The 13,110-nt window shown below is 42.9% G+C and overlaps 1 protein-coding gene across 1 annotated transcript in view; it reads left to right on the top strand.

Annotated features, from left to right (window-relative positions):
• LOC146403563 (uncharacterized) overlaps positions 1 to 13,110 on the top strand; it is a 201,118-nt gene that overhangs the window by 786 nt on the left and 187,222 nt on the right. The window contains exons 2-4 of the mRNA XM_084957596.1: positions 2,258 to 2,436; positions 10,817 to 10,876; positions 12,037 to 12,139. Of these exons, the coding sequence (XP_084813722.1) occupies positions 12,124 to 12,139 (16 nt within the window). The 5' untranslated portion in view covers positions 2,258 to 2,436; positions 10,817 to 10,876; positions 12,037 to 12,123. The remainder of the gene's footprint in view (positions 1 to 2,257; positions 2,437 to 10,816; positions 10,877 to 12,036; positions 12,140 to 13,110) is intronic.

The raw sequence follows: 13,110 nt of genomic DNA, 5'->3' as shown, positions 1-13,110 counted from the left end.
TTGGGAAATGTGAGCTCTTTCCCAAACTTCGTTGACCCTAGAAACTTTTTCCCATGACGCCACTTATTAACAACTTGGGAAAGATTTGTTCTACAGACAGACCGAGGTAGAGGACACTCAACCTCAGAGTGTGCTGGGAAAGCCAGGGGCTCAGAGGTACCAAAAATAACCAGAATTTTCAAAGGGTGAGAAGGTGTCTCGGGTGGTGTCCAAACAGCATCAATTTATCCTCCTCCTCTCAATTCACTCTCACTGTTAGCGGCACATTGGGGGTCACCTGGAAAGAGACTTGGGGTTTTCTGGGACCTTCTTCCCTTCTTTAACGGTGGATAAGTCTGTCACAGTTTTCGTCATTTGATCCTAGCCAAATATCTTCCTGGCTTGGTGTCACACTGCATGTAGTTCAGGCAGTACGTTGTACTGCCGCGTTGTCAGTGGGCAACAGGCCCTCTGTCTGGTCATTGTCAGGTGCCAGATGGCACCTGTAAGACAAGCAGGAAGGAACGGGTCTTGCCTCATAACAGCAGCTCCAAACCAGGAAGCCTCTGTCTGCAGCCCTGGGCGTTTTTTTTTTTTTTTTGTCCCCACTCTTGCCAGGACGTTCTTTGTCTCTGCTGTCTCTCATTTGTGTTCTCGTTTGCTTACTCTGGGCCCATCCTCACCCAGTCTTCCCCCACCCTTCCCCACTAAGCCACTTGGTAATTGAACTTGACTTTTATCTCCCTTCGTTCTATTTTTAAAATGTCTGAAAAGAGCTTGTTTTTCCAAGGAGGCCTCCAGCAAGTCATTAACTTGAGTTTAGCAGTGGTTCCCAACCAGGAATGGGGCCAGAGCCCCCCAGCCTTCCACCCGGTGGCATTTAGAAATGTTTGGAGGCCTTTTTTTGTGGGGACTTATCACCATGCATTGTTGGAGGTACTCAGACCTTGGAGTGGGCAGTGAGGCTCTGAGGCATCAGCAGGCCATGTGGGCAGGAGCCCAACACAATGAAGAGCTGCCTCACCCCAACTGCCAGGAATGACCCCAGTGAGAATCACTGTGCGCTTCCCAAACTCTGGTCATTTGAGTACCACTTAGATGGCTTTTACTTACTTATGTATTTATTTAAATTATTTATTTATTTTTTGTCTTTTTAGGGCCATGCCCGCGGCACATGGAGGTTCCCAGGCTAGGGGTCTAATTGGAGCTGTAGCTGCTTGCCTACACCACAGCCACAGCAACGCCAGATCCGAGCCACATCTGTTGACCTACACGATACCACAGCCCACGGCAATGCCGGATCCTTAACCCACTGAGCAAGGCCAGGGATCGAACCTGCAACCTCGTGATTCCTAGTGGGATTCGTTTCCGCTGCGCCACGATGGGAACTCCTGATGGCTTTTAATTTGTAAAGTACTACCCGTGCCATTTTTTTTTTTCTTTTTTGGTTATTAACGCACTTTAAGTTTTTTTTTCTTTAAGCAGTAGTATGTTTGAAATAATGGGTCCGCATTATTTATTAAATGTTATTTAAACATAAAAATAAATGCCTAACACCTCCTACAAAATATTCTTCATTTGTGATACGCACATGAAGTTCGGGAACACGGGGCCGTGCTCGTGGCTGAGGACCTCTTTGGGTCTTTGATGTGGACGCATTTTCTCTTCTGAACCATGAAGGTCTAAACAAGTGCACTTGATGGAATCCTTAGCTTGGGCCTTATAAGGGCAAAGGCCACATGTTGAATGCCCCATAAAGGTCATTTGTTTTGTTTTCTTTTTCATTTTATATGAAGAAACCTCTTCCACTGGCATCCCTGACCCAAGTCAGCTGTCTCTTTGCTGGTTGCAACGTCAAAGGATGAAACGAGGCTTCCTTGGCCTGTCCCTCCTAGGATTGCAGGCTCTGTGAGGACAGACCCATGTCTGTGTCCCCACCTTTCCTAATGCAAAGTCTGGCACACGCTTCATGCTTGATGAAAGTCTCAGTGAGTGAACGAGAGCATGAACAAAGGAATGGATGCTTACCTCTCTCCACTAGACAAACCATGGGGTCCCACAAACACTTCTCTCACTGAGCCCCAAAAGTCTTACATACACGTTTCTTGGGCAACTTCTGTAACTCGTCTGTTCCTCAGTTTCATTACCTCTGAGATAGTGTTGTAATGATACCAACCTCCCAGCACTGTTCTGGGGAGTCGGGCAGATAGTGTTTGTAAAGTGCTTCAAACAGTGTCCGGCATGGATGATGAATGGATGACGTCTGTCTCATACTCAGGTTCTCAACATTTGTTGAAAGAGTGAACCAACAGATGCTGGGCCGCCACGTGCGACATTCCACATCCTCGATGCTCAGCTGTCCCCACCGGGCAGCGGCAGATGCTGAAACAGAGCATCCCTGGCTCCACAAGGGGGTGCCCTTACAGTTCCCAGCCCCGAAGGGCTCTTCTAGACCAGGTAACCCCGGATGATGACCCCTACCCCCCTCCTCAGTCACGGGCCGCCCCGAGACGCATCCTGGTGTTTGCGTAAGGCAGTGCTAGAACATGGCCAGGTACCTCAGTTCCTGCTCCGTCTCAGCTGACTCTTTCCGCAGGAACACCGCATCCACAAAAGCGAGCAGAGGGGCAGGGGAGGGAGGACAGGGGAGGGAAGCAGTGCTGGTGGAGCATCTGTTAGGAGCCAGGGTCCCGGAAGGGGATTTAAGTGTCTTGGGTCACTTCATCCTCTGACAACCGTAAGAGTCGGGATTTTAGCCTGATTTCCCTTACTTGACAGCTCAGCAAACGGATGCTCAAGGAAGTCAACTCACCCAGCCAAGGTCATACATCCCAGTGTCAGAGTGGAACTGAGACCCATCGGAGTGGCGTTTCTAATCGTCTGAGTGCTGCCGAGGACCTCAGCATGGCTGTTTCCATCTCATGCTGAAGTGGTCCCAGCTCACCTGCCGAAATGTCAGCGGCTCTCACCCCTCACAATGACAGAGACAGTGCGGGTGACATTCATCAAATAGATGATCTTTGGTAGCTTCTGCCTGATGCCAGCCCTAAAGTCACATGAAATAACACAGCAAAGTGACGTTGCTGTTTCTGCCCCTTGGGATTTCGTCCAAAGCCAAAATAATCCTGGCTGAGACAGTCTCTGGGCAGAGCAGGACATGGGCTTTTGAATAGGGTATTTGTCTCATCGGCTGAAGGAAAAGAGCTCTATTCATTACCTTCTGATAGCCTTTGGCATGAGAAAGTCTAGGAAAAGCCAGATTCTCTTTGAGAAGAGCCCTGTCCCCTTCCTCTGAGCAGGGGAAGTCCGCATCCCATCCCTGGCAACACTGATTTTAGATAAACGATTGAGATGTTCTTTCTCCCCCAAGTAGGGGGGCAGTACCAAGAAGCTGTCTTAGTATCTGGGTATTCTGGCGTTATTCAGCCAAATGCAATCCGAGCTTCTTCACTTCACCAAAAATCCTCGTTGTTCTCTCTCCCTGCCTCAAAGCCTTCCCGTCCCGACCAAACAGACTCCAATATTATTTTTAAGTGACACGTCATGAACCTACTCTACCTCCTGAGGAAGCATCCTCCTGCCCTTTTTCTTTCTTTCTTTTCTTTTCTTTTCTTTTTTTTTTTTTTTTTTTTTTTTGTCTTTTTACCTTTTCTAGGGCCGCTCCCACGGCATATGGAGGTTCCCCGGATAGGGGTCTAATCGGAGCTGTAGCCACCGGTCTACACCAGAGCCACATCTGCAGGCTATACCACAGCTCACGGCAACGCCAGATTGTTAACCCACTGAGCAAGGCCAGGGATCGAACCCGCAACCTCATGGTTCCTAGTCGGATTCAATAACCACTGCGCCACAACAGGAACTCCCCTCCTGCCCTTTTTCGATGACCGTGCCCTGCCTTCCAAACCCATCCACATTATTGGGAAAGGACCTACCTACATCTGAGTTTATTAATTCCGGCAAAGATGGTGTGAGGTTGCTTTGGTCAACCCAAAGTTTGGGCTCCCCAGTGAAAACCTTTCCAGCCCCGTTGCCTGTGAACGAAGCAGCTCTCCCACTGCGGTGACCTCCCATGTCACTAACGCAGGACTTGCCTTGGCAGGAATGGCGCCAGTGTTGAGATTCACGAGGGGTGCCTCGAGCACAGACCCAGGCGTGTGTTTCTTAACTGCTGGCATTTCCAGGCACAGTGGGCATCCGGAAAGACCCCTTCCTCGTCATGTGCAGCCTCTTGGCATCCCATAGCAAGTCTCCATGGCTCCCTCTTCTTTTTAGCTCAGGAAATGTCTATGGGCTCTACGTCTGATGCCCCACCTCAAACTTTTCTGCTCTTCCCGAATCATCTGTTCACTAACTTAACATTTTCTTGGCAGCACCTTCCAGTGCTGAGCCCAGGTGAGGACGTCATCATAAAAGAAGAGTAGGTCCTGTCCTCACGGAGCTTGCGATCTAACGAAAAGTTCCACGCTGTGACAAACGAGAAGAGACAGCGCGCTGTGAGGTCCTACTGAAAAAGGAGGCCTCGAATGTTCCTGTGAGGACCCTCCGGTCCCCAGTCCCCCTCACTGCCTCAGACCCCGTCCTGGGTTCCCTTCATTTTATTAGCCTTCCGTTTTGGGGACTCGGTTGCACTCTTTATTTGGCTTTGGAGTCCTTCTCTCTAAGATGCCAGCTCTCGGAAAGACCCTTGGATCTAAGACCTCCAGCCAAGGATGACAGGGTGGAGGCTGTCAGTAAGGCTCTCTTTTTTGAATGCGAGTCAATGACTGTGGAAATGAGGAGAAGGTGGGCCCGACGCGTTACAGCTTGTAACCTGGAAACGTTCCTGGAAGTTCAGTGTGCCAGTTCTGCTGCACTGGCAGCGAGGTGCCATTTCCTGTGCCCTGGCCCTTTACTCTACTCAGGTAGTATATACTGTCCCAGGCCCTGCAACCCAGGACCCCCAAATTCTAGAGGAAGTGTCATGTAATATGACTTCATTTGACTTAGTTTAAGAGTATTATTTCATTTATTTACTAATTCAAAAAAATATTTGAGGAGTTCCCGTCGTGGCGCAGTGGTTAACGAATCCGACTAGGAACCATGAGGTTGCGGGTTCGGTCCCTGCCCTTGCTCAGTGGGTTAACGATCCGGCGTTGCCGTGAGCTGTGGTGTAGGTTGCAGACGCGGCTCAGATCCCGCATTGCTGTGGCTGTGGTGTAGGCCGGTGGCTACAGCTCCGATTAGACTCCTAGCCTGGAGCGGCCCAAGAAATAGCAAAAAGACAAAAAAAAAAAAAAAAAAAAAAAAAAAAAATTAGAGCCAATGATTTTTTTTTTGAGCCTTGGGAGTTATCTACTGCCTTTTCATTATGGAGTCATCTCACCTCTCTTTCGTGATTTCATTTTTTCAAGTTTTCTCTTTTCCTCTTTCTGTGACATTATCAGTCTTCCTGGTTTGGCCTTAAATGTTATCTTTTCTCTGCTATTTTTTGTCGTTTTGTTGTCCTTTGGAAGTTTTAGCAAATCTTTCTTCCAAACTTTTTATTGGATTTTTAATTTATGCCGTATTTTTCATTTCTAAGGTGTTTTTATTTTATGAGTAGCCCTTTTGAAATACTGTCCTATTGCTTCATGTTTACCATATATTCTCTTCTTCTCTGATGGTTTTCGCCTTCTTTCACCATCAAATTACTTTAATCTCTTTGCTTTTAAACTCTTTTATGTTTGAAGCTTTCTTCAAAAGTATGGTGATCCTTGGCTATCGTTTATATTTTAAATTGGGACACTAAAAAGCTTAGCGATAGCTCTGAGTTGTGGGTGGGGCTTGGAGACCCCCTGAGCACATGCAGGGTGATAAGGCTGGGCTGTTTAGTTAGATAACCCAAATGTCAGTATCTTGAGGTCTTTTCTTTTGGCTTGTCAGATTTTTTTCAGAGGAGAATCTTCTAATATCCTGCATTGTTCTAAAAACCATGTGCTGAAAAAGGCCCAAGAGCTATAGGGGAGTGTGTTTAAATATTTAATATTTAATTTTCCTGCTTCCTGTTTTCTGCCTTCAAATACACCAGGTGTCCCCATCTCAGAGACCTTTGGTTCTTACTCTTTCAAGAAACCCCCATTTTTGCTGAGGTAGGAGAGTTTTGTTACTTGGTTGCACAAAGGAAGAAAGAGGATTTTTTTGGGGGGGGTCAGGGAGGGCTTCCTAGCTTCCCCTTAGACTTCTGTCCTTTTCTTTATCCCTGAATCATCAACCCTTGATGCTTCTAATTCTTGAGACTTTGGGGATCTATGTGTATTGGAAAATGGGCTACAGCCTAGCTTACTCCTTTGGGACAAAGCTTTCCTGGTTCTGCAAGGTCAGTTGTATTTCTCCTGTTTGCTAATTTACAGCATTCTGTGGTTGTCATTTCCTCTCCAGTTCTCTTTTCCTTCTTAGGTTTGTGTCTTTAAAAAAAAAAAAAAAAAAAATCCCTTTATGTCAATTAGTGGAAATGCAGAGAAAGTACAGGAAAATGTGTATGTTTAGTTTTCTGTTTTTAAAGTGCTTTTAATTCTTCCTTCACATATATTTTACTGGGAAATTGTCCCAGTATGTTATTTGCTCTCTTAGTGGTTACTCTTTTAAAAGTTTAAGGGAGGGAAGGAAAGTACCACAATCATTTTGGAGACATTTTAGAGCATTTCTTACTGACAAGGTACTTTTGAACCAGTTGTTACAGGCATATAGTTCAAATTGCAGTGACCTTAATTCCCAAAGACATAGCTGTCTATTTTAGATTGGGGGGAATGAGGGAATTTGAGAATGTGAAAGGGATGAGGTGATGAGGTAAATTGTGACTAGTGACGGTGGAACAACGCTAGAGAGGAAAGCCCTGGGCCAGGTTGAGCTGGAAATGATGTTTTACCGGTATAGTCAGGAAGCATGCCTGGAATGAGAATCCAGATTGCTTTTTAGGAAAAGCCCAGACACAAGCATTGATGGTCCAATTCAAAGTGCAAGACACGATGTTGAAAAATTGTAAGGGATGATAACTCAGAATCAAATGGAGGACAGCAAAAGAGGCCTGGGCAGAGTTCCCCTCTTATGAGATGCCATTAGGGTGGTTTGCACATACGGGAAAAATATAAAGGAATAGTATCCATGGTCGTTAAAGTTATGAAGTAGGCATTCTTGCTTCCTCCTAGAGAGTATATATTTATATAGCCTTTATTGGAGAGTAATTGGTAATTATATTTTAAACTGTGAAATATGGATTTTCTTTTACTCAGCAGCTCCATTCCTAGGATAATGATTCCATAGGAAAGACCAAAAGATTAATGTACAAGGATTTCATTATACCAGTGCTTGTAATAAGGAAAACTGAAGCAACCAAAACGCACATTGATAGAGGATTGCTTAAATTCATGATGGTACGTACCTACCCCAATATAACTAGTCTTCACAAGGAGTTGCATTCAAAAGAAAGTAATTTAGTATCTTTCAAAGAACACTGAAAGAGGTCAAAATCCTACCCCCCAACTCCTTATTATACAGTTTAAGTATAATAAGTACAGTTACAGTAATAAGTTTATCCTTATTATACAGGCTTATCGTGGAGTGCTGATGTCAAACAAAGGAGATAAGGTCAGTTGATAGACATTGACACAGAATGCTATCTAAAATATACTGTTCGGTTTTAAAAATGTTAGAAAGTAAAAGATATAGCATGACCTCATTTATGTATAAAAATATATAAAGTCTTTCAGCTTCAAGTAATGGAAAGTAGTTTGTATCAGATTAAACATCCTACTGATAATAACTATAAACTCTGGTTTTTATATATATACTTCAAGGTGGTAGAGAAGAACAAAATCAGGCACAAACTGGAAGAGATATAATTCGCATGTTGCTGGTTTTTCTCCTGCAGACATTCCCTAGTCTGCAGAACACAAAGTTATTGGACTAAAGAGTTAGAGGCCAGACTGCAAGGCTGCTGGAGCAACTGGAAATTGAAGGGGGCAGGGAAGTCCCAGAAGGTTAGGAGTGATGGTGGGGGGAGCCCCAGATCTACGTGCAAAATCTTCTCAAAACCTTGGCTCGCTCTTCAACTGAAAATTCGCAGGGCAGGACTCCAAGGAGCAGAGCAGAAAACAACAGCTGGATGGCTGAAAGAACTGAACAGAGATTTCAGCAACTGCTTGGTGCTGAGGCGATAAGAGTTTGAAGTTAAAATCTCCCAAATTAGAGGGGCTTGATAAATTTGTCTTACATTTCTATGATATGCCAGAAGCATCATGCCTTAGTTATAAGGACCATATTCCAGACTATGAGCTAAGGACTAAGGATAAAAATAAAATATAACTAGCCTAACAAAAGCCAGAAACAAGCCTGCAGAGGAGTGATGTTATCCACAAGAAATTTAACTGCCTTCTAGAACAAAACTCAATACTCCTCAGAGGAAGATAATAGAATTGAGAGTGTCCACAATGTATCATTTACAATGTCCAGTGCACCATAACAATTACCAGACACACAAAGAAGCAGAAAAATGTGACCCGTAATAAAGACACCAAAAGAAAAACCCAAAATAAAAGGAGACCCATGGTCAAAGCAGATTTTGAAATTAGACTATAGACTTCAAATTACTATTATAATTAAGTAATTTACACAAAAGTGGATTAATATGTGAAGACATGGGGATTTCAGGAAAGATACTAAAATGCTATAAAAAAGAAAAAGGTAGTATCTGAAATAAAAAAATATAAAATCTTAAAAAAACATTGGGTGGGATTAACATCAATTTGGAGATGGCCCAAGGAAAGATCAAGGAACATGAAGAAAAATCAACAAAAAATACCAAACCGAAAAGAGGAAAAAAAAAAAAAAAAAGAAAATTGACAGGGCCTGATTACCTATAGGAAAATAAGCCATCTCACATATGTGTTATTCAAAAGGAGAGGGACGAACTCATGGGGCAAAAAATATTCAATGACATGATTGGCTGAAGTTTTCCAAATTTGATTAAAATTATCAGTCCATAAATCTAAGAAACCCAATAAACCCCAGCAGGGAAAAAAAAAAAAAAAAAACAGAAGGAAATTCATATCACAGTTAAATGGCTGAAAAGTAAGGATAAAGAAAAATCTCTTAAAAACAGCCAGATAAAAGACACACCACATATAAAAGGATAAAGATAAGAATGATTGAAGATAGTTCTTCAGAAATAACAATCCTCCATGGGGACTGGGGTGGGAATCCCCAGACTCTTTTCTCAGCAACGTGGTCACAGGAACTCTATTCCTGGGAGGCATGGTGAGGTGGGGGGTAGAGGGTTGGGGGAAGGACCAGGTCTCACTTCCCTCATGAGGTCCTATAATTCCTATTAAACAGATTTTTTTTTTTCATCCGAATCTTCTATGTTTCTTTTTTCTCTGATTTTTTTTCCCTGTGACTTTTTGTTCCATGTTTAGGGAAAAATACCTTGATTTAGTCTTCCAAATCACTACTTCCCTTTTCAACTGTATCTATTCTGCAGTGCATCTTCCACAATGAGTCTTGTAATTTGTTTATCACATTTTTAATTTTTAAGATATATTTCTTTTTTTCTGTGATTGCTGATTTTTCGATGGCAGCTGACTCATTTAATGGACATGCTATCCATTGAACATCAGGAACTAAATAAAATATTCTCAAAGTTCTCTTTGGCTTCTTATGTTGGCTTATTTCCCAGATATCAGTTCTCTATTGGTTTAGTTTTCGTCCTATCAGTTTGGCTCAAAGGTCATTTTCATATGTACATGTATCAGTGTTTGTGACTGGTTTCATTTCCTGAGCAACTTTTTTTTTTTTTTTTTTGTCTTTTTAGGGCCACACCCATGACATATGGAGATTCCCAGGCTAGAGGTTGAATCAGAGCTTCAGAGCTGTAGTTGCTGGCCTACTCCACAGGCACAGTAACACCAGATCCTTAACCCACTGAGAGGGGCCACGGATTAGAACCTGTGTCCTCATGGATGCTAGTCAGATTCTTTTCCATTGAGCCACATTGGGAACTCCTCCTGAGCACTCGTTAAGGTTCCCTTCCAAACATCCCTTGCCAGGCCTGCCCCTGGAATGCGATGTCTAAACATGACAGATGTGTTGTACCCCAGGTTTTATGGGGGGGTGGGTTGGGTGTAGACCAGCAGGTTGGAGGCATTCCTTAAATTACAGGTGAGGAATGTTATCCCCTTGGAGCACCTCAGGGGATTTCACATGTGTTCCAAGTTGCCTTGCCTTACTTAACAATTCGGTCATACCTGGTCCATGCTTCACTGTTCTCTCTGGCCCTTTCCATATTTTAGGAGGCTCCCCCCATGGCCAGTTCTTTACTTAGAGAGCACAAGGGCAAACAACATAACTAGCCTCTCAGTGTGCAACTTGGGGGGCGCTGGCCTGGCAGTGCTTCAGCTCCCCAGTTGATATCCCATAATACACTCCTATTCTGCTGACTTTGAGGTGTTTTTCTCTTAAGGAAAACCTGTATTTTCATATTTAATAATTACTATTGGGTATCCACTCTATGTAGGAGCCATGTAAGGCAGAAAGGCTTCAATAATGAATAAGACAGATGATGACTCGTCCTGAGAAACTTATAGAGAATTATTCACCCAGCAGCCCCTTCCTTCAGCTGTGTTTCTCAGCTTTCTGGTATTTCTGTAAGTCTGCTGCTACCCAGAACTTCTTAAGTTTCTATTCACCTAGCATTTTCTAGGATTTAGTCCTACCAAGAACTGGGACTTAGTTGTATTTTATGTATCCCATTTCTCTAGGAGGGAGGAGAAGGGTTGGCTCAGTCCACCATCTTGAACGAACCACTTTTTTTTTTTTTTTAATTCAGGTGGAAGAGGGGTGCTCTTGGAGTTCAGATGTAATCTATCACCCAGGAGAAAAAAAACAGGTAGTTTCTACACCCCAAAGGAGGGCTTTGAAGGCAATTATTCTTATACTAACTCTGGCTCTGGAACAGGTGTCTCTTTGGAGATCAGGGGAAGAAAGTACACAGTTCTAGACAGATGCTAATATTAGGGAGCAAGCCTAGGGGTGAGAGTATGCAGCTCACTCTTTTGCTTTCTGATTCTTCTTCTTCTAACATTCTTCACGGTCATCTTAACAACAGTGAGTTTAAGACTGTGATTGAGAAAGTACCACTTTGGGAGCATAAGAACATTTGATCCTCTTGCAATCCCACATGCATGCCTGACACCCCCACCCCCCACCACTACCCAAGCTATGTTTGGAACGAAGAAACTCTTGCTGACACTGTAAAAATTTGCTTTATTTGGAGACCAACCAGACAGGTGGTCTTCAGGTCTCCTTTGGGACCTAACAATCTCTTAGTGCCTTTCAGTTGCTCTCATAGCTCTGACAGAAAACCTTATTTTCAGAATTGGTATTTATCCTAGTTGACCTTTGTTGATAAATCTCCTTTCCCCACTGGTTTTGGTAGATTTATTTTTGTTACACTCAGACTGAGTGATAGGCTGTCTTCTCAGATGTACAGACAAACACATTACTAGGAGACCTGTTTAGCTACCCATAAGCAAACACCAAATTGAATATTTAGCAATTCCTTTTTTTGAAGCTGGAGGGAAGGGAAAAGGGTCCAGGGAAGCTGACTCCCAGTTCCAAGAAAGTAGAGATGCTCTTTGTGTACTTTTCTCTAGATGGTTATCAGTTTTAACCAACGGCTGCCTGGTCAACCTCTAATACCTCTGTGACCACATCAAGGTGATGATGTCAATTGAACCTCTGCAGACCTGTCTGCCCCAAGGCAGCAGATCTTGTCTTGGGTGACGAGTTGATGAAGCCCATGTCATCCTCGCAGGGAGAAAATGAGAAGAAATTCAGACAATACTTCTTTGGCAGCAACAATATTTCTGAGGCTGGTTTCTTTGAACACAAATAAGATTGTGACTGATAGATATGTCAGAGCTTTTTAGAGACATGTCCTGTTTTATGTGTGTTCTGCCACGATCAGAAATAACAGTAAATTAGTCTTTTATGGCTTCCAAGAAAAAAGCCCCTCTTCTTTTTGTTTGTTGCACACGAATCTTCTAGGAAGAAGAAGGGGAATGAAGATTTTCAAAAGGTTTGGCTTCCCCACTGCTGATGTAATGTTCTACCCCCACATGTGCAGACACTGGAATGTACAGAAGAGAAGGTACTGTTTTTCCTACTGGATCTCAATTTGAATGTTTAATTTAAGTAGAGGAGCCTGTGTCATAGCCAGTGTGAATTGTAGAAAGTTACCCCTGAGACTAATCATCAGAAACTGGTTAAAAAGAACTGCGTGCACTGATAAGATGGCTCCTTGGGAGATTATCCCAGGATGAGATGAGAATTCCATACCCTGTACCAAAGAAGTGGGTGATGTAAAAATATATGTATATATAATATTTGTATGTATATATCCTATGCATGTATATGCACATACACACATATATAATATTTGTATGCATATATCCTATGCATGTATATGCATATACATACATACACACACACACACACATGCTCACCTAAATTTGCATATAGAAGTTTTGTTTTTGTATACACGTGCATGCACACACGCTGTACCTAAATTTGTAGAACGAGGTTTAATTGTTTTCAGAAATTTCTTAGATATAGCATGAGTATAATGTCAATTCATACTTCTTCCTTCTGGTAATGCTTCATTTTTCTTCTTAATCATCATTAAAATGAATTTGGCCTCTTTCTGAGTTTTTGAACTTTTAGTACCTACATATTAACCAACTGATCAACTTCTAAAAATCGCGTTTCAGCAAAGGAAAAGGCGTGCCCAGAAAGATGGGAACAGATTTCCCAGGGTCTTTGGCTCAATGTTAGCCCAGTTCTGAGAATCCAAATTTAGCAGACCAACAAAATGTCAGACTGACATTTGTGGTTTCCCCTCCGTTCTCTTGCTTTGTGGGGGTCCACTCAGTCTTTGGAATTAATATCCACCAATCTCGGGAGGTTGTGTAATTGAGTAAAAATAGTTATAACCAAAGTGAAAACAATAAGAGACTTAGAATTAATACATCTTTGGGGCCAAAAACTCAGCTTAATTAAGTATAATTTGATAAACCCTGGATATGATCTAATTAGGCACATAGACACAGAAGGGAAAAATAA

This window comes from Sus scrofa, chromosome 5 (genome assembly GCF_054392235.1).
Source record: "Sus scrofa isolate SSC_HxYL_T2T_F1_AM1 chromosome 5, Sscrofa_HxYL_maternal_Yorkshire_Landrace_v2.0, whole genome shotgun sequence".
Lineage (NCBI taxonomy): Eukaryota > Metazoa > Chordata > Mammalia > Artiodactyla > Suidae > Sus > Sus scrofa.
Note: the sequence above shows the minus strand (reverse complement) of the source record. Positions and strands in the feature narration are given on the sequence as shown.